Here is a 24,522-nt window from a genome sequence, read left to right as displayed (position 1 = left end):
TCTTACGATGCAGTGGGATTGAGTGCATTCTTACGATGCAGTGGGATTCATTTTCAGTGGGTAGCTCCGTTTTTTTCTCTCCTCCTCAACAATTTGTTTAATTCTGAACACAAGCATCAAAGACAAATTAGCTGAATGAAAATTGCTGAGAGTAAAGGAAATTAATATAAACATAATATTTTTTCTTCTCTAAGTCTGTACAATGAAATGACCCTGAAAACGTGAGTTAATTTAACAGTTGAGCAAATGTAAGTCCCATCAAAGCCATTTGTGTTGATGGAAGGTGTGGCAGACTCTACCATCCGAGAAAAGCATAATCACCTGGCACATGTTCCTTTTGATGAAGCCGCATGCCAGGTGCTGAACTGCTCTCAAGCCAAAGGGTCTTTATTTTAGTCCACAGCTATATGACGCATGGATCATACACTGAGATGGAAGATCTTTCATTAGGCATAATGGAAAAAGTAATAAATAGAATAGAAATATCTATGATATACAAACATGTAAGAAACAGGACAGTAAAATCTAGTTGTGGACATGGCATATAAAGCAAACAATATACAAACACCTGATTATGGTGGTAAAGATTGGACAAATGGCCAATGATATTTAATAAACAGATGAGGGAAGTTGTGGTAAACAGGTAAAATTGACTTTAATTTCAGTTTGCTGATCATGAGATGTTGTGAGTCTACTTCAGAGCCTCGAAAGGCTCCCAAGCTCAAAACAACAGTATAGAAGAAAGGCCAGTAAGTTCTGACAGATTAAGCAATGAATTAAAGCAGTTTGGTGGTTTGGACAGGCCGCTATCTACACTATACTGCCAAAAGTATTGGGACACCCCTCCGAATCATTGAATTCAGGTGTTCCAATCACTTCCATCGCTACAGGTGTATAAAATCAAGCACCTAGGTATACAGACTCCTTCTACAAACATTTGTGAAAGAATGGGTCACTCTCAGGAGCTCAGTGAATTCAAGAGTGGTACCGTGATGGAATTCCACCTGTGCAATAGGTCCATCCATCCATTTTCCAAACCGCTTATCCTACTGGGTCGCGGGGGGTCCAGAGCCTATCCTGGAAGCAATGGGCATGAGGCAGGGAACAACCCAGGATGGGGGGCCAGCCCATCGCAGGGCACACTCACACACCATTCACTCACGCATGCATACCTACTTCAATTAGCCTCAGCATGTTTTTGGACTGTGGGGGGAAACCAGAGAACCCGGAGGAAACCCCATGACGAAGCACGTTTCTCTGTCTGGCAATCCAATAGACGAGTCTGGGTTTGGTGGTTACCAAGAGAATGGTACCTGCCTGACTGCGTAAGAGTAAAATTTGGTGGAGGGGGGGGGTTATAGTGTGGGGTTGTTTTTCAGGGGTTGGGCTTGGCCCCTTAGTCCAAGTGAAAGGAATTCTAAATGCTGCAGCATTCAAAGCCATTTTGGACAATTTCATGATCCCATGTTTGTGGGAGCAGTTTAGGGATGGCCCCTTCCTGTTCCTACATGGCTGTGCACTAGTGCACAAAGCAAGGTCCATAAGGACATGGATGAGTGAGTCTGGAGTGGAGGAACTTGACTGGCCTGAACAGAACCCTGACCTCAACCTGATAGAAGACCTTTGGGATGAATTGGAGCGGAAACTGAGAGCCAGGCCTTCTCGTCCAACATCAGTGCCTGACCTCACAAATGCTCTCCTGGAAGATTGGTCACAAATTCCTAAAGCTTGTGCACAGCCTTCCTAGAAGAGTTGAAGCTGTTATCGCTACTGTACAAAGGGTGGGCCATCTCCATAAAGCCTATGTATTAAGAATGAGATGTCATTAAAGTTCATGTGTATGTAAAGGCAGGTGTCCCAGTACTTTTGGCAAAATAGTGCACCTCTAGTAACATGTGACTGCCTCCCTTTATTATATATACTGTACCATATGCTTTAATGTCTGCTGAGTCTTGCCCTTTTGACTAATCAGAAAGACGATTTTCAAAATATCAACATGTTCCATGCACACAAATATTAAATGCATGTTTTTTTCTTTTTTGCATGCTTCTCAGAAAGCACTTCGGCCCCATTCACCAGAGGGTGTTATTCAGTTTTTATCCCCTTTTCTCCCACTTTGGTATTATGAAAAACCTTTTTCGGGTGGTGCTAAAAGCGATGTTTGTCACAAAAGTGTTAACAAAATGTGGAATTAATATAATATTTATTCCAACCTATCTGTTTGGAGTTATCAGGCTTGAGAACACAGCCCTAATGTGTGCTCCGGGGCAAACATAGTGGGTAAGGCGCTATATAAAAATAAATTGAACTGAAAATTTGTATTCATATTCTGCTTTTTTACTGCCTGCTGTTAGGAGAAAAACTTCCATTAGAGGATGTTGTTCTCATTTTTTTGTAAGACTTGCTCTATCTTGGATGGAGCATAAATGTGAATGTGACCCTGCAGATGGAAGGAGGACTTTGCTCAGAATAAGAGCTTAAAAAGCAGCAAAGAAATAAACAGGGAATCAAGATGGGTGTGAAGACAAGGGAATAAGAAAGAGAGTCAGACACCAAGATCTTTGCTGCTGGAGTCACCAGCCTTCAGCAGAATGGCAAACTCTGCCGTTCTGTCAGGTGACACGAAAATACACACTGCCACATAAATCTACAAAACAAACATGTTAGAAAAAGCCTAAATAATTATTTGAAAGTACTGTGACAAGGACGAGCTATAATGAGGTTCCCAAAGGGAGCATAAGCCAGAGCCGCACGGCCCCCACCCGCCCCCCCCGGCCGAGCTCCCATTGAGGCCCAGACTACGCTGCTGTTTACGTCGGCATGCCACTGGCTGCCATAACAAAGGAAGGGAGGAGCAAAACACTAATCGACTTTTATACAGCCTGTAATGTTGCCAAGTGTAACTTAATTTAGCAAATTGGAAAGCATTTTAGGGGTCTCCCACAGTGACAGTGACAGCTTTCGCACACAGAGAGCTGCAGTCACAGCCTCACCAGCCAACCAAGTACAAAGGTGTGGAAAAACCCAGCTTGACCTGAAGACCCAAACATGTGCAAGACACTTAGGGGGGGAGGGACCTAGGATTTGGTTGGGTAGCTGCCCTTAGAGCAAAGTGGGGTGGCGTATAGGCAGTATGGCACATGTGCAGGGTGGGGTATGGACAGGGTGGGGTATGTGCAGGGTGGGGTATGGGCAGGGTGGGAGATGGATAGGGTGGGGTATGGATAGGGTGGGGTATGGATAGGGTGGGGTATAGACAGGGTGGGGTATGAACAGGATGGGGTATGTGCAAGGTGGGGTTTGGACAGGGTGGGGTATGTGTAGGGTGGGGTATAGACAGGGTGGGGTATGTGCAGGCTGGGGTATGAGCAGGGTGGGATAAGGACAGGGTGGGGTATGTGCAGGGTGGGGTATGAGCAGGGTGGGGTAAGGACAGGGTGGGGTATGTGCAGGGTGGGGTATGAGCAGGGTGGGGTAAGGACAGGGTGGGGTATGTGCAGGGTGGAGTATGGACAGGGTGGGGTATGGACAGGGTGGGGTATATGCAGGCTGGGATATGGACAGGATGGGACATGGGCAGAGTGGGATATGTGCAGGGTGGGGTATGTGTAGGGTGGGGTATAGACAGGGTGGGGTATGTGCAGGGTGGAGTATAGACAGGGTGGGATATGGACAGGGTGGGGTATGGATAGGGTGGGGTATGGATAGGGTGGGGTATGGATAGGGTGGGGTATGAACAGGATGGGGTATGTGCAAGGTGGGGTTTGGACAGGGTGGGGTAGGTGCAGGGTGGAGTATGGGCAGGGTGGGGTATGGACAGGGTGGGGTAGGTGCAGGGTGGAGTATGGGCAGGGTGGGGTATGGGCAGGGTGGAGTATGGGCAGGGTGGAGTATGGGCAGGGTGGGGTATGGACAGGGTGGGGTAGGTGCAGGGTGGAGTATGGGCAGGGTGGGGTATGGATAGGGTGGGGTTTTGGCTGAGTGGGAGATGAGCTACTCAATCAAAACAGGGGAAAACAACATAATTCTGTATGCTGCAGCTTCTACGACCTAGAAGGGCAGTAGCAAACTCAGCGACATCAGACAGACAGAAATATCTGGAGCTAGAAACAGCAGCTTATTATAGAGAAGCAGAAAGGGCCAGATGGAGACACATGATCCAAAGCAGTGCAGTCACCTGACCCCAAGCACCAGAATGAACAGCGGCCTCACAAGGCTTCTAGAATCACTACTTTACAGTATGGATACAGGCATTATGCTTGTGGTATTGTAAAGCTATTGAGTATAAGTAAACTACACCATTGAAAGTCCCTTTTGTAAAACAGTAGAATGAATGACATGCTTTGAGAAGTCATTGGTATTAGCTTACTTGTTATTAGATCCCTGAATTGTATATAAGGTCATAATACATTATTAATGATAAAACACAGCTAAATCAGGTCAATAGACTGACCGGAAAAGGGTTTTTCCTTTGTTAAGTTACTGTGCATTGGATTCTACAACATATTGTGATGATAAACTGAAACATTCGAAAATAAACATTTTACCTAAGACAAACATATATCAACATTTCCATACTATAGGAAAGCAAAGCAGCACATTGTGTTCACTTCTAAAAGTGCATAGTTAAGAAACAGAGTAAAATTTCATAAGGCCATGGACACATCTGCTCCAAGGCTGCAGAAACCAGTTAATAGCATCCTGGTATCAAACATATTCGTCTGCAGGATAATCATTACCACATCGGCGACTGAAGTACTTCAAACGGGCGATATTACAGAAATCAGCTGGCAATGATACGACAAAGGCCCTGCAGAGAAGCGCGACGGTCGGTGCATACCAAACGCGAGCGCAGGCCCAAAGCAGCACAGGCCTGTCTGCTACACTACCAGCCAAAGGGCCTCGCTTCCCGGGTGTGTGTTCAGCAGGAGCTTCAGGGTTGTAAACTCCGTTGTCGAAACTGACTATATCATTTCTGTTTGCTTCATTTTATCAGTATAAATTGGACCAAAAATTGAGTTTGCCACATCTCATGCACTGGAGGTCCAGTCATCAAAAGTAGGGTTGTTACAACATTAATTAAACCTCAGAGCAATAAAAAAGTAAGTACTTAATCTAGTTACAATGCATAATAATTCTAAAATCTGTCAATTTGTACATCTGTTCAAGGAAAAATAATGTGGGGAAATATTTGATTTTTAATAAAGAAGAGCAAAGTTACACCGAGATTCTGCTGCATATTAAATCGCAAGAGAGAGAGATTAAGAACTTTCAGCGCAATGCCAGCTCGGCACTTACCTCTTCCACATACAATGTCAGGGAAATGATGCAAATCTCAAAGAAAGATCTGAAGAACATCATGTGAAACATTACTAGATATTGAAATTATGTAACTTAACTGGGATTGCTATTGTTGGGTAGTTAACTTCCATGTTTCAGGTGAACAATGACCCCATAGAATTATAAATAGGTCTACTGTTGGATACGCCTCTTGGATCCACATCCACCAGCATCAGTGTCTTTAGCCCTCTGGGGTGTAGGAGTAGGGAACACACTTTCACTGACTGGGGCATGGTCACACATTTCATTCAATATCATAAACTTAATTCATGGCAAATAAATTATTTCCTATATATTTGTTTTGGCATTAAACTCATCTTAATCTTAGTGTACTTTGTAAATATGTCAGATTTATGTGAAGTCTGTAATTTGACATCAAAGCATAGACATTACAAAATGCAGTTTGGGACACTTGCAAACACATTATAAAAATACATAGTAAGCAATGGTGGCAGTTTGTTTTGATCCCAGATATCTGATCACCAAAGTCTTGGCTACAGGAAGATGACTAATTGGTGTAGTCCTAACATTCAGATTGATAAATACATAAGAAAAACCTAACTCATGTCACTATTTCTGGTCTCCTTTCATTGAATATGCAGCAACTTTCATGTGTATGCATGAACCATTCACACCTGGCCACATCCCCCCCCCCCAACCCTTTTACTGTGCTAAAAGGGATGTATCTGGATCGTGTTTCACCGCTGCATTGTTCATCATATTATCATGCGAATGCTATTATATTTATAATGTGAATAGTGATATTCAGGTGAGGTTGGCACTACACGCCCCCCACGCAGGTAAAACAAAGAAAGACATGGTTTACTTTTTTGCCGATGTAAACTAATTTTAAAAACTTTAATACTTCCGACAATTGAAAATTGAAAAGAAGACAGATTGCGGATTTAGTCAGCATTTTTTTCATGTTTCTACTTGCAGATTTCAGCGAGATATAAACTGAAATATACCTGAAAAGAACATTACTGCACATCGCCAACTATGCGCTCGATCCCAGAGGGTTAATGGTACTGCCTTGCAAACCAGCCATCTCACAGTGATGGCACAGTATGGAGGATGTTTGGAAAAAGGCTTAAACAGCAGCTCCCAGTGTCAGCAAAGCTCACCACACTAGTGCATTGGTTCTCGGGTGATTATCAGAATGCTCCTGGACACGACGTCCAGAGCTGGGGCCAGAAACGCCTTACCTCACCTTGCCTCACCCGACTCTCAAATTGTTCCCAGTGCAGGAGACATGTCGTGTGATGCCGAATAACCCCAAAGTCGCTGTGGCCAGAATCCGCACTGGCAGAGGCCTTCGGGTGGAGAGCACGGAGCGGTGGCCATAATCCGTACTGGAAGAGGCCTTCAGGTGAATGGCACGCAGTGGTGGCCAGAATCCGCACTGGCAGAGGCCTTCGGGTGGACGGCACGGAGCGGCAGCCAGAATCCGCACTGGCAGAGGCCTTCGGGTGGATGGCATGGAGCGGCGGCCAGAATCCGCACTGGCAGAGGCCTTCGGGTGGACGGCACGGACTGGCGGCCAGAATCCGCACTGGTAGAGGCCTTCAGGTGGACGGCAATGAGCGGCGGCCAGAATCCGCACTGGCAGAGGCCTTCGGGTGGATGGCAATGAGCGGCGGCCAGAATCCGCACTGGCAGAGGCCTTCGGGTGGACGGCACGGAGCGGCGGCCAGAATCTGCACTGGAAGAGGCCTTCGGGTGGACGGCACGGAGCGGCGGCCAGAATCCGCACTGGCAGAGGCCTTCGGGTAGACGGCACGGAGCGGCGGCCAGAATCCGCACTGGCAGAGGCCTTCGGGTGGATGGCAATGAGCGGCGGCCAGAATCCGCACTGGCAGAGGCCTTCGGGTGGACGGCACGGAGCGGCGGCCAGAATCCGGACTGGAAGAGGCCTTCGGGTGGACGGCACGGAGCGGCGGCCAGAATCCGCACTGGCAGAGGCCTTCGGGTGGAGGGCACGGAGCGGCGGCAAGAATCCGCACTGGCAGAGGCCTTCGGGTGGACGGCACGGAGCGGCGGCCAGAAACCGCACTGGAAGAGGCCTTCGGGTGGACGGCACGGAGCGGCGGCCAGAATCCGCACTGGCAGAGGCCTTCGGGTGGAGGGCACGGAGCGGCGGCCAGAATCCGCACTGGAAGAGGCCTTCGGGTGGAGGGCACGGAGCGGCGGCCAGAATCCGCACTGGCAGAGGCCTTCGGGTGGACGGCACGGAGCGGCGGCCAGAATCCGCACTGGCAGAGGCCTTCGGGTGGACGGCAATGAGCGGCGGCCAGAATCCGCACTGGCAGAGGCCTTCGGGTGGACGGCACGGAGCGGCGGCCAGAATCCGCACTGGAAGAGGCCTTCGGGTGGACGGCACGGAGCGGCGGCCAGAATCCGCACTGGCAGAGGCCTTCGGGTGGAGGGCACGGAGCGGCGGCAAGAATCCGCACTGGCAGAGGCCTTCGGGTGGACGGCACGGAGCGGCGGCCAGAAACTGCACTGGAAGAGGCCTTCGGGTGGACGGCACGGAGCGGCGGCCAGAATCCGCACTGGCAGAGGCCTTCGGGTGGAGGGCACGGAGCGGCGGCCAGAATCCGCACTGGAAGAGGCCTTCGGGTGGAGGGCACGGAGCGGCGGCCACAATCCGCACTGGCAGAGGCCTTCGGGTGGACGGCACGGAGCGGCGGCCACAATCCGCACTGGCAGAGGCCTTCGGGTGGACGGCACGGAGCGGCGGCCAGAATCCGCACTGGCAGAGGCCTTCGGGTGGACGGCACGGAGCGGCGGCCAGAATCCGCACTGGCAGAGGCCTTCGGGTGGACGGCACGGAGCGGCGGCCAGAATCCGCACTGGCAGAGGCCTTCGGGTGGACGGCACGGAGCGGTGGCCAGAATCCGCACTGGCAGAGGCCTTCGGGTGGACGGCACGGAGCGGTGGCTAGAATCCGCACTGGCAGAGGCCTTCGGGTGGACGGCACGGAGCGGTGGCCAGAATCCGCACTGGCAGAGGTCTTCAGCTGGACGGCACAGAGCAGCAGCGGTGGATCCGTTGGCTCCACCGAAAACCTGTGCTTCCCTTCTCTCTGAAAGGAAATGGTGAGGTGGGTCCATTCCCAGTAGTGAGCATTTCTGAGAAGCACTGAACCGTGATGTTCTTCAGCAAAAATGTGCAGCTTTACAAACAACTGAAATATAAAGCATAAGTTTTGATTAGAGGCATCTGATTAGGGCTTGCTGTCCCAGGGGCATAATTCACTGGCATTTGCTGAGCGACATCAGATCCATGGAAGAGAAGCTTTTTTACAAGTGACTTTTTTGTCCCTTTTTTCATAATGAGATAGCTGGCATTGTGGAGGTGGATCATCCACATTGAGCTTTGTGGCTGCTCTTCGCCTGCCATCACAACAGTTTCTAAAACAAGGAGCACAGCCCCCACTGGGAGCAAATGGCCCAATTAATAAGAAAATATCAGTAAATAACAGTAATTTCTACACATTTTGGATACTGATTATGTGAACATGTGAACTATTTAGCTGTTATCAAATTGCCAAATGTATATATCTTCATTTAAAAATATGTTCATAAAATAAAAACTTTACCTTCTGCCTTATCATAGCTTCTGCTGGTGCAATTTCTCGAACGCATTTTTACGTTGTACTATAAAAGAATAGCTTAACTGCATCATCAAAGGTAAATAACGCTATTAGCAGTGCGTGTGCATTGAATACCGCTAATTGTGGTTTTGATTCATATGTATCTGTTGCTTTGGATTTCCTTGGGAAGTCTCGCTTTCTCCACTTTTCGTAAAAGTGAATTTAATTGAATCCGGACAGTGAGCAGGATCTTCCTTTGCCACCGCACGCATGTTTCGCTCCAGCTCACTTCACATCCGTCGCCCGATCTCGGCTGAATGTTTGTTGTTCTGAATGTTGCGTATTTTGCATATTCTCCGATCGACAAAAACTTTTTGATCTCACGATTAAGTTTCATTAGCGATGTTATTGCAAGCGCTTCGTATATAATTGATAGTAATCTATAAGGCTATTTCTCGTTATTTCGAAATTCGAGATCCGAAAGAAAGCGCTATACATAGATTATATAATTACAATATACCGGATGTATTTTTGGCATATTTGTACTATATACAATTGTCAGTTAGATACCCTTTAGGAAATTGTACGTTAAATGCAACAAAAAAAAACGTTGTTTAAAGCTGAACCGTTCACGCTTTAAAACGTTTAAACACATTTTACCAAGCCTGTGAACAGTGAAAAAATGTACAGACAAAAGAAATTTATTTATAAATCCGCTACGGTTTTTAATCAATAGGATACAGACACGTATTCATCATAAGTGACCGGTATCTGGAATAACTTGCCAAATCACGTACAGAACTAAGCGAGTCGTAGGTCCCGCCCTCGAAGGAATGATGCTACGCTTATTGGATGACGCTCGAAGGCGGGGTTGGTCTCCGTTCCTATGATTGGCTGGAAGCAGATCAGTAATAATGTTAAATGCACTCTGAGGTGAACGGAGTTTGTCAGTGAGAAGCACAGAGAGGAAGGCATAGGTACGTGTGCATGTGAAACTGCTACTTCAGGGTCCTTAACTGTTGATTTCAAGAGAAATCCCATATACTGTTCGATGACACGAGGTTTTTCTTTTTTTTAAGAGAAAATGCAGATCGGATCTTTCACTTTGTCCTATTCTCTGTAAACGCTGGACTTATTCAGCGCAAGGGCAATGGCATCACAGAGGTGTTTTACCCTGCATCAATGCAGCATGCGAGGTGTTTGATCACACCGTAAAAGTCCAGTCGGAATACACATGTATATATCCCACATGGATTAAACATCTCAGAGATGACTGGCAGGAGAGTGATGTGATCCGTGAACTGGAAAACGCGTTTCTTTATAATCACACGGAAATACTGGCAGGACCCGACTCATTGATATTGCAGGCATACTTTCTGTCCTACTTGTATACGCGATATAATATTTCACAGCCTGTGGCTCTGCGACTCCGATCAAGGAATGAAGGACACAAATAACTGATCAGGAATTTATGTCTTAAGGTAAGACATCGCCTCAATTGTATTCCCTGAAGAAATCGTACTGATTATTGTATGTGTGGATAAGTTGTCAGTGAATGCAACAGCTTGTAAAATCTTTCTGTTCTGTGTATGTGTGTGTTTGTGTGGGGGGTGTTTCTTAGTGAGTATTTTTATTTGTGAAACTGACTGCTGAATATTTAAGAAAAATATATGCTTAAACATTCTCTGTAATTAATTAAAAATAATAACATTGAGTCGCTGTTCAGCAGTAAGATTTTTTGGTGTTTTTATTGGAAGACATTTGTAATCGTCACATGTCTCAAAGACGGCTGAATATTATTACAGTTTCGCGTCAACCGTATATTAAGCATCTCCAAAGATATATATATTTTTTGTTAAACATATATCGTATTCTTGTTAATTTTGAATCTAAATGTGTATCGTTTTTCAAAAACGACACTCAGTCCCGGACGTGCACTTTATATTAACAAATACGCATTAGTATGCATTGCCATTAATGATTATTCTTTCCTGTGCTATATGCTTTAATAAACATTATGTCTGTGATCCTTTTGAAAGAAATAATAATAATTATGAATACTACTGGGAGCAGTAATTTTTTTTCCTTTCCTGTATATAAGCAAAAAGGCAGATTTATGAAATTTCACAAGTGTCAAATACGAGCCTGCCATAGTAATCCTACCGCCGTGTTTTTTGTACTAATTGAATCATGTTATTTTTCTGTTTATTTCAGAGGAGCGCTACAATAATTTCGTTTTGTGAAAGTCGGATTTCGGCTAAGCTTCCGATGAGAAAAGACGTTCAGTTGAATTTAAATTGGACACACATCACCCCCGCCTTTAATTGAAATAGTTCTGGGAAATGAATTAAATGCAAAAAGGCATAATTTGAGTAAAGTGTGTTTAATTATGAGCGGAACACCCCGTTTGATGGCAGTTAGATGTAGAAACTGTCAGCTCTCGGAGCTCATCAACAGGTCGAAAGCGTGAAAAGGCATAGAAAAATACAAGCGCTCCAGTTCAAGGGATGCATCTCTCTGTGCCGTTTTTTCTGTTGTTATGGGCTCAAGCCCTGACATTGAAAAACTTGAATTATTCTGTTCCCGAGGAACAGGGACCAGGAACCGTAATAGGAAACATTGCCAAAGATGCTCAAATTGGACCCGGTGAGAGGGGAAAGAAGTCCAACTTTAGGGTGTTGGAGAATTCAGCCCCTCATCTTATTGATGTGGATCCCGAAAGCGGACTGCTGTACACCAAACAGAGGATTGATCGAGAAACCATGTGTAGGCGGAACCCCAAGTGCCAGCTCTCTCTGGAAGTGTTTGCCAACGACAAGGAGATCTGCATGATTAAAGTGGAAATACAGGACATAAACGACAACTCGCCGAGCTTCCCGTCTGATCAGATCGACATCGACATTGCCGAGAACGCGGCTCCAGGCACCCGATTCCCACTGACAAGCGCTCACGACCCAGACTCCGGGGAGAACGGCTTAAAAACATACCAGATCACACGGGACGATTACAACTTGTTTTCTCTGGATGTGAAATCGAGAGGAGATGGCACTAAATTCCCAGAGTTAGTTATTCAGAGACCCTTAGACAGGGAGGAGCGGAGTCATCATACACTCATATTGACAGCAACTGATGGAGGTGAATATCCAAGATCTGGGACGATGCAAATTAATGTCAAGGTTATTGACTCCAATGACAACAGTCCTATGTTTGAGCAGCCGTCCTACGTGGTAGAGATTCCTGAAAATTCACCCCCAGGGAAAGTGTTGATCGATTTAAATGCGACGGACCCAGATGAAGGTAGCAATGGGCAGATAGTCTATTCTTTCAGTGGTTACGCACCGGACAGAATCAGGGAGCTGTTTTCCATTGACCCTAGAACAGGTGTCATAAAGATTCAAGGGGAAATAGACTATGAGGAGAGTCCAGTTATAGAGATTGATGTACAAGCAAAGGACCTGGGACCAAATCCAATACCAGGTCACTGTAAGGTGACTGTTAAGGTTGTTGATAGGAATGACAACTGGCCTTCGATAGGCTTCGTCTCTGTTCGACAGGGAGCAGTCAGTGAGGCTTCCCCACCAGGAACTGTCATAGCTCTGGTCAGAGTCACAGACGAAGATTCTGGGAGACACGGGCAGCTCCAGTGCAGAGTGCTTGGGAATGTGCCCTTCAAGCTGGAGGAAAATTACGACAATTTCTACACCGTAGTAACAGATAGACCTTTAGATAGGGAGGTGCAGGATGAGTACAATGTGACCATAGTGGCCAGGGACAATGGAATCCCCCCCTTAAATTCGACCAAATCATTTACAGTGAAAATCCTGGATGAAAATGACAACGCACCCCGTTTTACCAAAACCGTTTACCTGCTGCAGGTGCCGGAAAATAACATCCCGGGTGAGTATCTAGGTTCAGTTCTAGCTCATGATCCTGACCTTGGTCAGAACGGAACTGTGTCCTACTCCATTCTACCATCCAACGTTGGCGATGTGTCCATCTACACATACGTGTCTGTCAACCCCACTAATGGTGCCATATACGCTCTAAGGTCGTTTAATTATGAGCAGACAAAATACTTTGAGTTTAAGGTCCTGGCGAAGGATTCAGGGTCTCCTCACTTGGAGAGCAATGCCACAGTGAGAGTCAGTGTTCTGGATGTCAATGACAATGCTCCAGTCATCGTCTTGCCCCTGCTGCAAAATGACACGGCAGAAATCCATGTCCCCAGGAATGTGGGGGTGGGACATATCATCACCACAGTCAGGGCGGTGGACAATGACTATGGGGAAAGCGGTCGCCTAACGTATGAGATCTCGGATGGCAATGAAAAGAACTTGTTTGAGATAGATGCAGTCACTGGGGAGGTAAGGACCATCCACCCAGTGTGGGAGGAGGTGGCTCCAGTTGTGGAGCTTATAATCAAGGTAGTAGATCATGGGAAGCCAACCCTTTCTGCTGTGGCCAAACTGATCATTAAGACTTACACGGGACCTCTGCCAGAAGGGGAACCTCGAATCAACGAGGAACAGAATAACTGGGACATGTCTTTGCCCCTCATCGTTACTCTCAGCATCATTTCAGTTATGCTGTTGGCAGCCATGATTACCATCGGCATCAAGTGTAAGCGGGAAAACAAAGAAATCAGGACCTACAACTGCAGAATCGCAGAGTACTCTCACCCTCAGCTGGGCAAGAACAAGAAGAAAAAGATCAATAAGAACGACATCATGCTGGTTCAGAGTGAGGTGGAGGAGAGGGACGCCATGAACGTCATGAACGTGGTCAGCAGCCCCTCCCTCGCCACGTCCCCCGTGTATTTTGACTACCAGACACGACTGCCGCTCAGCTCCCCCAGGTCAGAGGTCATGTACCTGAAGCCCACCTCCAGCAACCTGACTGTTCCTCAAGGACACGCTGTGGGGTGTCACAGCAGCTTTACCGGGCCGGCCAACAGCAGCGCGGAGTCTCAGCCCAGCAGGATGTCCATAATCCAGGTAAGGAGCAGAACGTCTGTCTTCTGTCAGTCCGCCTCGCATTCTCCTTCTCGATAGCAGTAGTATATATGCATATGCACACACACACACACACACACACACACACACGCTGTTTGTGTATGTGCATGTTTGGAAAGTACAGCAGCAGCTTGACATTTCTGATCCTTGAGTTTCACATGAATATGTAAATGAATTATTTACATGTTTGTAAATTCCAGCATTTCAATTTAAATGATGTTGTTTTGAAATACGTGTTTTTAAATATCAGTATGCCAGATATAAAAAAGGCTCTCTTCATTCTGCACGCATACATACAGATATACGGCTTGTGTGTGACCCGATTCATTCCAATCAGTAAGGTGGTTTTCCAAGTGTAAGATGAAAAAGTATATATATATATATATATATATATAAACATAAATAAACAGAAAATTCTTAATGCAGCCAGCAGCACTTAGATTGTTGTTAGAACCTAGAGAAGGTTCTTGTGTTTTCCACATTTTTGGCTAATACTTCTTTGTGCAAAGCGATTTCACTAAGCCGCTGACAAGCAGCACATATCTGTTGTGCTAAGCCTGTTTTAAGTAATTTGGAATCTGTCATGTCAGACAAGGCAGAAATCCTGCTAAAAGCACTGTACCCCAGGTATACATATACAAACTACAAGATTATGGGGTACGAGAAATAATTGGGCTCTTTTTGCGCCCTTGCTGCCCCTATAGAATACTCATTATTGTTGCCGTTATCATTATTGCATTTCTGCTTATATTTTTAATATAAAGTGGCTGACAGTTTTGTTCATTTCTGGAGCTGGATATTATACTGCTGGAATTTGGGGTTTGTGTCTGGTGCTACAAGAACAGGCCCTTTTTTGAACTGGTCTATTTACAAAATGTAAACCTGCTGTTGAACAAACGGGGAATTTTGCTGCTATAGATTTACTGTATTTAAGGTCAGTGAGTCAAATTTTTGTTACATCTGCTGTATAAGTAATCCAGATGGACGAGTCCCTGTGCTGAAAGCCAAGGAGATGTTTCTCCTTCACATAGCCGCCTGTCATGCGGCGACTCTCTCACTCTGAGCAGCCAGAAGCTGGCGTCCCCTGCTCACGCGGCACACGCGCTCCTTCAGCGCCGGGAGCCCGCTATCATGTTTCTGCGAATGTTTAGACTACAAAAAATGAAAATTCATTGCAGGTGATCACCTGTTCCTGGGCCGACTGCTTAGGGCAATATGCAAAGGGAAGAAAGACCTTGTTTTCTTTTATCGATTCGTGCGTTTATCGTTAAGCGTGCGACAGTGGAAATGCGCAAATATGGATGCACAAGGGCACCTTGAGACTTTCCTGGCCCTCACTGAGCCAGCAGAGACGGTGTATGTGACCCCAGCTATACTGCCCCCAGCTGGTCGGACTGAAATGCAGCAGGCAACAAACAGCACAGTTTGGGAAGAATTATTCATGTCAGCAATTGATGGAGCATAATGATATTTAATTCAGCTTAAGGTATTACAGCATATTATTTACAGTTGAACCAATGTAAAAATTAAGCTTGTCTGGGATCTCGCACAAGCGATGGAGGGGATTTACAATCTTTTCAAGGCACATGCCTGATTCAGAATTGCAGCCCATAGCCTTCTGGCCTAATGTCAAGTCTGATTCCAGTGTTGAGTAAATTTGCAAATTGCAATGTTAGACTTTTGTTGATTTATGTGAATGTTTTGCAATAATAGTTCTTACAAAGCGGTTCAAGTTTTTAAATGTATGCAGGCATTTCTTATGCTATAAATTCCTCTCTTGTGAATTCCCCGATATTCAACAACAGGTATTATGAAATAAAATGATGTCGGGGATTTGTATCCCCATATTTACATTAGTGCCCTTGTGTTTCCCATTGGGTGACATTGAAGACGCTGAAATAGACACTGATATCAAGCTCCTACTGCAACATGTGAGGGGGAAAATAATTACTGCGTAACTGTCCTCTAGGTGGCGTCAGTTTCCCTCATGGCTAGCATGCAGTCCTCTCAGCTGCAAGCACACACGGTAGTATGTGTTGTTTAATAGGGACCTCTGCTTTATGTAATTGCTGGTAATGATATATGGAATTATGTGCATCTTAGTGAGCCCTGTGAAAGCTGCTTGGCATTGCCACACTCTCAGCCCCATCAGATGCAAAAGGGAACGCAGCAGTTGAGCTCTTATCTGAAAACCATCCGCCGTTTATCAGTTCTGCCCGGCCAGGGGGTCAATCGACTCATGCAAGGTCAAGCTGACAGGCAGGTCAGTAATTCACTGGAGGACCTTGCAGATCTAGCAATTACAAGGCTACGTTGGTGCTCCTGCTCAGCACTGCCACTGTTCTGTATGCAAGAACTGTCTGTAATCTCAGCCGGACAGTAAATCACTTATTGTATTGCATTGTACTTCTTGTATTTCTTGTATTTATTAACATTCTTTGCATTGATATGTACTCCTGCCCTTTTTCACAGTTATCAACCACACCTGCATGCTTTATATAGCATTTGGACTATATGTGACCATTGTCTCGCCTCGTCTTCTCTCATCTCGTCCTAACTGTGTCTGTATTTACCGGATGTATGACAGCCACTGACAAGCGGAGACACATTCTCTGTGTGTGGGAGCTTACAGTACTTGGCCAATAAAGATGATTCTGATTCTGAAAGTTCCACGTGAATCAGTGAAGCAGATATCACCAAATGGGAGAAATCATCGATTCGACACAGCGCAGTCTCAGGGGGAATGCCAACATGATAATTTAATCATAGCGTCCCCTTTGGCTTATTTTCGGGTGTATTTTCTTTCTTTTTTTTTTATAAAAATTACAATATCTTAATACATAAGTACATCTCTATTGTGTGTCTTTCAGTAACCAGCTGATATAAGTGTTTTTGGATGTGGAAAGAGGCTGAACTGTTCTTCTGCCCCGAAATGTGAGTGAGAACAAGCACATGAAAAGAATGTTTTCTGCTCTTTAGTGTAAAAGCCACGATAGTAGTTCAATGTTAAAATGAATCTAAAAGCCATCATGTGTTTTACTCAGACGAACTTCCCATTGTCTATGAGGACAAACAAGGCTGTTTTTAGGGATTTTTGCTTTTATTTTCATTTCTGTTTCCCTGGCATTTGTGTTTCGAATGGAAAACAATTACAGCAATTGTAGTGTTCGTGTCTCTGTGGTCCTGCTATTTGCGCGGCTGGCTTCTGCCGTTGCTGTGTTCCTGAGGGTGGAGCTGGTGTTGTGGACGGATGACTGCGGTTAGGTTCCATCAAATACAGAACTCGAAATAAAGAAGCCCTCTGCTAGTCTTGTCTCTTAAATTTGGGTGGGGGAGGTGCAGGCTGTGACTTGAGAGTTTCCCTCCATCATTCAGAGGGTGTTTTTTCCAGTTGCCGTGGACATGGAACTTAACTGCAGCCCTTAGCCAAGGCGCGAGTTTATGTTTGCAAATGCGTCTTGTGCTATATTACTAATGGTCATCTTGTGTATAAATTATCAATGATGGGGAGATGGGCGGGGCCAGCCTCGGATGCTTTTGTTGACTTGTGGAAGGATAATGGACGCGCCGTCATAATTCCTTTTCTTCTTCTTCATTATTATTATTATTTTTATACAGGGCCAGTGATTGTGTACTCTGCCTTACGGGATCCTTGTCTTGGCATCTGACAATTGATTACTGGATGTTTTCTGAAGATGGATGGCTAGTCTTTAAAAATCAATTAGTCAACAAAATAAGGAATTAATTAAGGGTTGTGTTATCATTATCCTCTTGATCCTTGCCTCTTTGTGGTCGGCCCATGCACGTCTCCAGTCTTATCTTGATTGTTAAGGCTCTTAGAGAGCTTCATTCCCATCAACAACCAAGATATTTTGTTATTTAAATCATTAAAATAATTTAGCAACATTAAATTCTCTTAATAGGTGTCGTCATCTAAATACTTGAACAAAACAATGTCTCATCCCAGCCACATTTTGTCTTTTAAAATCTTTTCTTTGTCTTGGTATTGGTAAATTAATCAGCAGCAATGCATTATTGTCACACAGACTTTGCTTTATAGCAAGGGGTTGTCATGTTTAGTACATATACAGGTAGGTGGAGGCATGGATGTAAAAAATCGTAGTATCGTTTTTCTTAAATTCCTGATAATCTCCGACACAAACAATCCTTACACATTTCTAAGCCTTGCTGTTTTCCTGGAGAACAATTAAAATCCATCCATGAGTGCATAGAGGCCAGGCTTAAACTTCCTCGTCTCTCATAAAGTAAAATCACACTTTTTCTAAAACATGTATGTTTTCTCAGTGTATATACTCATACTATTAGAGAGATACACAATGCTTACTAAGAGCCAAGAAAGAGCTAATCCTCGTTGTGTTGGGAATTTTATTTAGAACAAAAACTAAAAATAAAAATCTGAAACGTTGTCCTTGTTTCCATTACAGCAGAACAGCATGATTGATAACACACTGACATTTCATTTCGTTTTATTGATCCCTTACGTCTTTTCTCATCCAGAGTGATGTTTGTCCGCTGGACTTTAGGTGGCGCTGATGAGTAAATCCTACTACTTGTATGGCTCTTACCATGTGCTTGGTTATGTCACCCTAGCCTGAAATTCCCAGCAATGTTGCTAAAAAAAGAAGGAACTTGTAAATGGTTAATTTGAGACTGAATAAACTATTTGTTTTTTATATTTATTTTATTTATTTAGTAGAGGATTTTATCCAAAGTGATGCGCAAATTAGGAAAGTTTTGGGTCAGAGCTAAGCTCATTCTGCCTCTCTAGAACAGCTGAGGTCATGGCCTTGCTTGGTGGTCCAGCCTTGTTATGGTTACTCTCCCAGGCACCTGATTTCAGCCTGCCACATAGATCCATAATACATAGAGCTACACTCCTCCCCACTTTTTCACCATTTATCCTAATATGCAGTGGCAGGTAACACATTTCTAGTCTAGGTGAACTTCTGTTTGGCTTGCCTCGTAGCTGTCAGCATGTATGGTTGTTTAGCTCTCTTTCACTCTGTCCATTCAAGCATTTGCCTTTGAAAACAGCAGAAGATATCTGGTTGGATGGTGCCCTTTTTCAAATGGAAATGAAATAGAAGTTTTTCAGAAAACCATTTCTGATTAAGTAACTCTATCTATCTATCTATCTATCTATCTATCTATCTATCTATCTATCTATCTATCTATCTATCTATCTATCTATCTATCTATCTATTTTGGCCATGAGTGATGTCTGTTACAACAACTGAACGTTATTGTACTTGTGACTCATCAGTTTAACTGTGAAAATAAGCATGACTCACTCACCATAACTGAACATGAATATAGTAAGTTTGCAGTTATTTTGGATTTTTTATTATACTAAACAGACATTTCTTGTGAAATGGATAACTGACATCACCTGACATTTATTTTGTTTTGATGGATTTTTCTTCTTTCTTATTTTCATATGGAGACGGTTGTAATGTTAAGCTGCTGCTGATTGATAATATTGCAATACTGACTCATCATTAATGGATATAATGCAACACTGCATTACTGCTTCGCCACAGACTGTCGATGTGAGATTCATTCTATACCCTTCTTTGTTTTTATTTGTTCTTATTGTACCTTATTTACCAAAGAAGCAATAAATCAAGAGTCAAATTGGTAAGTACAAGGGACACATCAGCTCTATTCACAACCATTGAAATATCTTGCCTAAGATATTATCAATATGATGTGACTACACTTTTTCATTGTTTATGAGTAGTTCATATTTCTTCATTTACATACGTATTGAGACAAAGGCTTGTCCAGTTACATAGTTACAAGAAGGGATCCATTACTCAATGGTTTTTTTTTGTTAAACATTCCATTTCCCAATTTCACAATTTAAATATGCTGCACAAGTTACTGGCAAATTATCACAGAATGTGTTTTGGATTCCAGGCAGTGCTGAGGAACAGCAGAGGCTGAAAATACTCATTCAGGTTGTTAAGGCTGTTGAAAGATTCATCAAATTCATTTAAAATGAAATAAAACAGAAATTAAAAAAGCACAATATAGGCAACACAGCTGCTAGTGTTTCTAATCACTCACTTCTGTTTACTACCATCGTTATTTAGATGCTTACAGTGGCTCATGTTGGTGACTAAGCAAGTCAGATTAGCGACTCTGTGGTGGCCTTGTCAGTGCTGTGCCTGCTTCTTGTATTGATCCAGTTGTAGAGTTAAATTAAGTTCCTGTTTAGCAAAGACACTGAACAGTCTTCACCTTAAAGAGTCAGAGAGAAATGGACTTTCTTGCTGCTCTAAATGTATAGGTATAATCTTCTCTCTCAGAAGTGCAACGTCCGTGTAGCGTCATAGACATGCTGTATATGCCCTAGTCCAGCTAGTCTTTGGCTAATTAGCAGCAATCGCTCCATTAGAACCTGAAGCCAGAGCATCGTACTTCATTGCAAGTTTATAAAAGGCAATTTAAGATGCATTTAAAGTCATCTGGATTCATGAGGTAAGATTATTCATGATTGTTTGTTCTGGGGCTATATGGATCCCCCCCCCCCAACAGTTCCTAAATGCACCTTGCACTTTTAAAGGGATTGTGTACTGTTGCCTTTTTCATCTCACCAGGGCAGCATTGAGTAAATCTTAGATACAAAAGTTGCCCTGTCGTGAGGGCGATGGCGATCGCCCTCAGTAGTTTCTTCCAAAGGTTTATTTAAAAGGCAGCATTGTACAATAGAGAGCTTCTTTTACACGGCTGCTCCCTGTTCTGGCTGGCTGCCAGATGGACACGCCCCTCGTCTCCCCCATGACCGTTACTAATTAGCCCAGACATGCTCTGGTGTAGCTCTGCAGGGCCAAGCGGGGCGGGGGTGATTCTGCTAGCAGTGCCTCTTATTTTTGCTTTATTTTGCTTTGTTTTGCTAATGGGCAAAGCAAATGAGCCAACGCTCTGCTCCCAAAAGACACTTTTTCTTTTAATTGTTAATTGAGAATAATAATAAAAAAAATAGAAATGAATTTGTCTACTGCTTGCATCCCTTCCTGAGAAATGCCCACCTCTGAGATTTTTATTTTCTAAGAGGTTCATCTCCTTTGTTCAGGTATTTATTTATAAGCCAATCAAAGACAGGCTGAGCCGGCTTTCATTAGCGGATAATTTCCTGGATGCTCTGCTTGCATTTGTGACATATTGCACGTGCACCTGTTGGGTTGTCATCTTAATAAATTCAGAGAGGTAACTAGCAGAGACTGTGACGTCTTGACGTTCATTGTGCTTTATTGCCAGTTTATTTTATGACATTACTTTTTGCAAATTGTGAATATTATACTATAATAGTATAGGTGCACTAGTTTTATCAGTATTTGGGTACTTTGCCATCTGCGAATGTGTGAATGAATGGCTCATTAGGCCGAGAATCAATACCAGGTGTTGTTAATGAGTGCTGGGGCTAACCGAGCTCAGATTAGTGTAAAAACGGGAGCCTTAGTCATCTGGGGAGTGCAAGAAAAAAGAAAATGAAAGAAAAAGTGAGGCTAAAGTGAGTTAATAGTTTGTGACATGACGTGATGTTTTGTCGTGATGGCGGATTGGCCAGTTTGGCTTTAGCTTGCAAAATGGGTTCTGTCCTACCTTTAGTTTGTCCTGTTGATAGGCCTATATTTTTGAGCAGTGTGAAGTTCATCTGCAGGGAGGCTTGTTGTAGCGATGGTGCTGTGCTCTGCAGCTCTGCTCTAATCATGCCTGTTAGGCCACCTCCCGCAGAACTTCAGTGGACGCTTCATACACATAAATATCCGCAGCCTACAGTCTACTTGGGCCGCACTGTTTTTATCCGTTGGCAGTAGATCCTCTTGAAGCCATGTGCTGAAAGCGTGGCACGCTGTTATTCTGAGGGACTACCACGTTCGCCGTGCGAGCTCCAACCGTGGGGACATCTGGAGCCTTGGAAGGGTCTCCAGGCTTCCTGAGGGTCTACAAAGGACTATTGTGACAGCACTATTTTTGTTTAATAAATGCTCTTACAGTAGTTGCTGTGAGTCTAGATTACCTACTTAAGTCATTACTGTACTAGAACACAAAAATATATATACGTAGCGTTAAAAAGCAGGATTTGCCCTTTGTGTGTGCTCCTGTGGGGGGGGGGGGGGTCATTTTGTCATTTTCTATTCCAGGTCAAACAAAGTGCTCAGATGCTTTTTCATTTTAAGCAGTATCTACATACACCAGAAATGAAGGGTGCCGAGTGCCTTGGATCTTAGAGTAAATACCGAGTGAAAAAACAGGGAAAAGTTGATCCCTTAATCCATTTTTCCCACTTTGAGGCTCGACTGCCACAGAAATCCAGTCATGTCCATATGTGGGGAGGGGGAGGAAGCTGATCTGTTTGGAAACTCCAGGTTCTCAGCGCCGGGACACAAAGCCTGTGGAGAATCAGATGGAAGTTGCTTTTATTAGGTTTTTAGTTGGGACTTTTAAGCTGTGCTCCTGTAACAGGAATTACCAGAGATTATTCTCCTGCAAAAATGCTGGAGCTCATTGTAGATACAAACAAACAAACCAACTCATTGTTTCATAAAGTTCAGACTTTTCTTCCAGCCCAGCAATTCTTACAGCACCATTTGGTTGGGATAGAAATGTTTGGCTTAGAAGAACTTGAATTAGGTTTAAAGATGGTGTGTGATTTTTTATTTTTTTTTAAACACAATGTGCCATTGGTTGTTTTTGTATGTCTCACATTCATCTAACAGCCTTGTTGCTAAAGCAGCCCCTGCCCTGCAATGAGTGTAGATGACCATAGTAAGTTTTCTAAGTTTTAAATAGGTTACATATGAATTTAAATAATCTTAATGGCTTTGCTTTTTTGCTCCAATTTGGTGTATGCGATAAATCATTCCTCTGTCAAGAACTCATTTTTATTTAAAAAAAAATGGAGCCCTATAATTGAAATGATCCTAAAATATCTTTCATTTATTTAATGACAACAAACATGCTGGTGGATGCAAACGTCTCTCCACTAACCTCTAATGTTAGGGAAGCAGGTTAATCATTAATCATTTTACACTGTGTAAATCTTTTCTGTTTTTCTGAACATTACAGATGTGGCTTCTTATTACATGCAAATCAGCTTATTACATCAGATCAGCACGGAGCGTAGATGTAATTGGTTCCACTGGCATCACTCTACTGCATGTCAGTCCCACATCCACAAATGCCTGCCCTGTGCTAAATCTCTTCTTTTATTTTCTCATTATGCGCTGAGAAATCAGCAGAACTCAAAAGGAGCAAGGTGGACTGTAAGAATGGCTGCTGATCTATGACAGGCGGTTATGAGGCTGTTGTTTGTTTCAGCGTTCCTTCTTTGGGATGGTTCACGGAGATAATTATTCCCCTTTAAGCTCCCCTTGTTGGGGCGTCAATCTCTTGCAAATCAGCAAGTTCATTGAGTGTAAAGCTTAAAAAGGCAAATTATCATCTTATGCAAAAATATTTCCTGGGCTTTCAATCATCAGACTTTGGTCTGTTACGATTACAGACTAGCTGAGAGTTCACTTGGGACTTGGGTCTAGTTCATTGCTTTGTAACATAGACTCATGAGCCGCTTGTATCCCTGCTGCTAAGAATCACCTCTCACTCTTTTCTTCATGGAGACACATTGTGGTGGTTTTGGCAAAAATGCGGACAATGAATCATACTCTGTGCTATTGACATGGGGGGGGGGGGGGTGTTAAAATGAACCCTATTGATTTTCGTTGCTCTTCCTTGTTTTACTCGTGCTTGATGTGTCACTGTTGTCTGCGTATTGGGTGATAACCTTGCAGACATCAATGTATCTCTTGGAAGGCTATGCCTGGAGAACCGTACAATATCATCAGGATACAGAAAACCAAATTGAAGGGAATGGCTGTTCATTTCAGAAAGTATTCTGCTTGTTGTCTTTATGCGTAATTTGTCTTCTCTTGTTACAGTCTCAGTATAGTAATGGCTCAAGATTGCAGCCGGTTTAATGGAGGTATTATTGATGGCAACCCTGCAGAAAATGTACAGAATTGTAAGATGCTGCGAAGTCTTCAAGTGTAAAAATCTTAACAAAGGAATGTTCTCAGTGAAGTAAATTAAATCAAATTAGGAATCCACCAGTGTTTCAGAAAGTGTTTAAAATTGCTTTTGCCAGAAACTCTATGATATGGGATATTTTTGAAGTGCCGTTTAGATATAAAGAATTATGTGTGATCTGATTTATACGCCGTGAGTGAGACTCTTGGTCCTGCTGCTGGACACTGATCTGTCTCCACTGGTCAACCCCCTCCCCTGCTGCTCCTGACTGGTCAAACAGCAAACCGTGCAGGGAGCCACTTCCCCGATTCCACCCTTGCCCCTCCAGGTTTTTGTGGGCTGCAGCTGGACCCCTCCATCCTTGCAGGGCTCCTTTGGGAGTTTTTCATCCTTTTCCTACATTACCTCCCAAGCTTTTCACTCTCCATATATAATCAGCATAACATTAATTGTGTTCAAGTGTACTCGTAATAGTGTTGCTAGCTATGTAAATTGTTTCAAGTCTATTTTAAACCATGTTGA

The 24,522-nt window shown here is 44.0% G+C and overlaps 1 protein-coding gene across 2 annotated transcripts in view; it reads left to right on the top strand.

Annotated features, from left to right (window-relative positions):
- The first annotated feature begins 9,887 nt into the window (after positions 1 to 9,887).
- Positions 9,888 to 24,522, top strand: part of LOC125710256 (protocadherin-17-like) — a 47,447-nt gene continuing 32,812 nt past the window's right edge. Inside the window, exons 1-2 of one of the 2 annotated variants that reach the window (XM_048979806.1) lie at positions 9,888 to 10,416; positions 11,530 to 13,929. In XM_048979806.1, the coding sequence (XP_048835763.1) occupies positions 11,698 to 13,929 (2,232 nt within the window). In that variant the 5' untranslated portion in view covers positions 9,888 to 10,416; positions 11,530 to 11,697. Of the gene's footprint in view, positions 10,417 to 11,149; positions 13,930 to 24,522 lie in introns of both variants that reach the window. The other variant, XM_048979805.1, reaches the window with a different exon arrangement.

The sequence above is a fragment of the Brienomyrus brachyistius genome, chromosome 16, assembly GCF_023856365.1.
Source record: "Brienomyrus brachyistius isolate T26 chromosome 16, BBRACH_0.4, whole genome shotgun sequence".
Taxonomy (NCBI): Eukaryota; Metazoa; Chordata; class Actinopteri; order Osteoglossiformes; family Mormyridae; genus Brienomyrus; species Brienomyrus brachyistius.
This window is presented reverse-complemented; position numbering and strand designations above follow the sequence as displayed.